Genomic DNA, 3585 nt, shown 5'->3' on the forward strand with positions numbered 1-3585 from the left:
AGCGCCTCGGCGCTGGCCTGCTCTCGGCGGCCATGATGGCGCCCGCCAAGCATGGCCGCGCTGCCCTTCCGCACCCGCCCCCTGCGCGCGCCAACATTTGAACGGCGTGCCAACGCCGCGCTCGCTGGTCCTGGGCATTCCACGAAACGCAAACTATTGTGGAGAGTTTTTGAAACAAAATTCTGATGAGGAAAAAACAAAGTGAAAACTTTCATATAGGTTTGTTTAAGTTTATTCTTCTCAATTTTTGTTCAATAATTATTTTTTTTGCTCGTTGAACTGGTCCACAGGTGGTGGAAGAGCAGCGGCCCGTGACGCCGCCCAAGTACCAGGTGCGCGAGCCGCCCTACCTGCACTCGCGCTTCATGGAGCAGATGGCGGAGCGCGAGCGGCAACGGGAGGAGGACCTGCGCCGCCGGGAGCAGGAGGAGGAGGACAGCCGAGTGGCGGTGAGACAACTACTATGTGCTCGTTTATCTGTATACTGCAGTAGTCGCTTGTCTTGCGGTTCGCCGTCCTAGCCTAGAGCTGGCCTAGAGCAGAGCCGCCGCCGCATAGCCGCGCCGCGCGGTGCGCGCCGTGCTCTTTCGGCTAGGCTGTCCGGCACGCCGCCGTGCGGGCGCGTTGCCTACCCGCACGGCGCTCGGGTCCCGCCCGGCGCCGCGGCCTGGACAAGCCCAGCTGCAGTCGTGTTGCTCGCGCCTCGGTCCAGAAAGACTTCGTCTACATCCTAGTCGATGACCTGCAGGAGCTGGAGAAGCCGCCCCCCGACGAGCTCTGGGGCTACCGGCTGCACGCGTGGGCGCTGGTGCGCCCGGGCCCGGGCAGGGACGACGTAGAGGAACCCTTCTTCCTGGAGCCGGCCACGGGCTTCCGGCACGACATCGCGTACCCGGGCTACCACCGCGTGGAGAGCGTCTGGAACCACGTCAACTACTGGGTCAACGTACAGCAGCGCGCCGCGGCGGCTGACACCTGCGAGGGCACCGACTTCGACCTCGTCGACCTCGGCAAGTGGGAGCACTTCCTCGCCGGCGAGCCGGCCGAGTGGCGCCGCGGCCCGGACCCGGACTCGCGCGCCGACCTCCTCGACGAGGAGCCGGCCGAGGACGAGGAGGTGCTCGCCGAGAAGCACCTCGACATGCCGGCGTCGTGGGTGCCCCGGCTGGACGTCCAGCACGCCGTGTACGAGAAGCGGTACCCGGGCTGCAGCAAGACCATCTTCTACAAGAAGGCCAAGGTGGAAAAGTTCGCGCCGTACCTCAACAAGGACGGGCTGGTGAAGCGCGTCACCGTGTACTCGGACTACGAGCACGCCCAGCCCCTGTCGCTCACGGAGCACTACGAGAATCGAGCCGACTGCCTGGAGCGCATCAAGAAGGTCCTCGTGGACGGGAGCGCCACCGACTACTTCCGGCGAGGGCGGGAGGACGCATGTAAAGGTGAGGCGCGTTCGTGTGTATGTGTGTGCGTGTGTCCTCAAGCTGAACCTTGTTTGAACTTTCGCAGAGCACCAGTACATCGTGGCCGAGAACTCGCTCGACAGCCCGAGGACGCTGCGGTTCTACGACGTGGCACGCAACGACGGCCTGGAGCAGCTGGAAATGGACGCCGAACACCTCACGGAGACCTTCCGCGGACGGAACGACCACCTGCAGCACCGACGCGTGCACTTCCTCGGCCCGGACACGGAGGACCTCGCCAGCGGCAAAAGGAGGCCCATCCTGGTAGGTGTGCGGTTTGTTTCTTCCCTCTTTTTGTCGGGGGAAACAAGGGAAGGGGGGCAATTTTCGAAACAAATTGAGTCTGTACGCGAAATTTTTGATACCCTTCTAGAAAATCACTGAAAAGTTCGAGAGAAATGCCGAGCTGGACGCAGACCGCGACATAGCCGAGCGGGAGTTTCTGCTCAACGACAACAAGATTCTCCTCAAGTTCCATTACGGGATGGGCAAATTGACTGCCGCGACGAGGGAGTTCACCAAGCCAGCCAGAGTCGACCGTGGGCGGTGGTTGAACTTCAGTGCCGACCTCGTCACGTCCTACGAGGTAGGCCCATGATTCATCAATGTTAACCGTCTTTTGTCATGGCGCGTCGCTCACATCCGTGTGTCCGGTCCACAGGCTGGGGGCAAGCCCATGAAGCAGGTGGAGCTCTTGATGCTGCTGCAAGAGCAGCTGGAGGCGGAGGAGAAGACGATGTACCACGTTCGTCAGATCGAGGACGAGGCACGTGAACGAGGAGAGTCGCGATCCATCCGATTTCTGACCTTGTGTGCTCCGCGCTGTAACCGGTTGTTTTCTCTGTCCGGCAGCTGTCCAACTTCCTGCGGATGCGAGTGGTGGAGGTAGCGATGCCGCGCCTGCAGGTGTCCCTGTTCGACGAGGAGCGCAACGAGAAGGCCAAGAAGGGCCTCAGAGAGAGGGTGAGCTCCGCGTTGTAGTACAGGTCCGTATGTGCTCGACCGAACACAGCGGGATCCTCACGTGCCTTTGTTTGCCCGCCCGACAGGAGCAGCGGCTGCTGGAGGAGGAGGCCCGCGAGGTGGAGGCCGAGGTGGACTTCCTGGCGCCCTACATGGCGCGCCTGGGCAACCCCGACAGCCTCTCGTCCACGCAGGCGCTGGCCATGCGCGATGACTGCCTCAGCGACTTCAAGCGGCAGTACGTGAATCGGGCGCAGCAGATGCAGAATCGATTCGAAACGGTGAGTGAGGGCGAAAAGGTTCCCGCCGAGTACGGCCAATTAATTACTGATATAGTGCGTGCATTTTAGACAGTCCCCAAGACTGTGTGGCGACCGCTGCGCTCAGCCCCCCCCCCTCCCCCTTTTTCCTATCTCTCCACTCCCCCGTCCCCTTCCCTCTCGACCGGCCGACCGGACCGCGGGCGGTGCTGCTGTAGCTAGCTACTTGAGCTGAACGAAAAAGTGAGGGGCTTTGTGATCTGTTTTTATCAGGAAAAGGAGCGTCTTCAAGAATTGAATCGGTGGTATGAAGAAAATCAAGAGAGGCTGGCTCCCGAACAGGAAGACAATTACTTTGAAGAGACGCGCAAGCTCGACTTTCTACTTCACACCCTCCAGATACGTCTGGAGCGACATCGGGACTTGGCACCTCAACGTTATCTTGCTTTGGAGGCATGTCTTCGAGCTGATCCAAGGCTGTCTATTTTGTACTAAAGGATTGCGGGTAAGTAAAGTGGATAGGCACGTTTATGTACGGTGATCTCATTTAATCACATTTAAAGACAGTAATACTGATTAACAAAAAGGAAAACTTAAGCTCAAGAAGTGGATTCTGTCATACATATTCACACACACAGCTTATCTTGGAACTAAAATTCCTGCAAAACACTTTTCTGTGAGAATCATGTTCTGAGATCAACATTCAAGCAATATTGGAACTTTTCTTTGGTGTAATGAGTATCATAAGTTCAAAGGGGAAAATTCTTTTTACTTCTATAAACTGGCTTCAAGAAATCTTAGTAATATTTATCCCACATAATAAAACCCTTCCATGTCCAATATGTTATATTTTTCCTATACAAACATCACATACTATCTGGCACTTAAAGTGCAGGTTC

General features: G+C 57.7%; 1 protein-coding gene across 1 annotated transcript; it reads left to right on the forward strand.

Annotated features, from left to right (window-relative positions):
* Positions 1 to 290: 290 nt before the first annotated feature.
* LOC113209681 (dynein regulatory complex subunit 7) lies at positions 291 to 3526 on the forward strand (the record flags this gene model as incomplete). Its single annotated transcript, XM_052277026.1, has 8 exons — positions 291 to 449; positions 749 to 1442; positions 1510 to 1727; positions 1837 to 2049; positions 2125 to 2229; positions 2316 to 2426; positions 2513 to 2707; positions 2960 to 3526. Coding segments are annotated over 8 exons (1917 nt in total), but the record flags the coding sequence as incomplete, so codon positions are not given.
* Positions 3527 to 3585: the final 59 nt, after the last annotated feature.

The sequence above is a fragment of the Frankliniella occidentalis genome, unplaced genomic scaffold (assembly GCF_000697945.3).
Source record: "Frankliniella occidentalis isolate FOCC.00 unplaced genomic scaffold, Focc_3.1 Scaffold5483, whole genome shotgun sequence".
In the NCBI taxonomy this organism is placed as follows: Eukaryota; Metazoa; Arthropoda; class Insecta; order Thysanoptera; family Thripidae; genus Frankliniella; species Frankliniella occidentalis.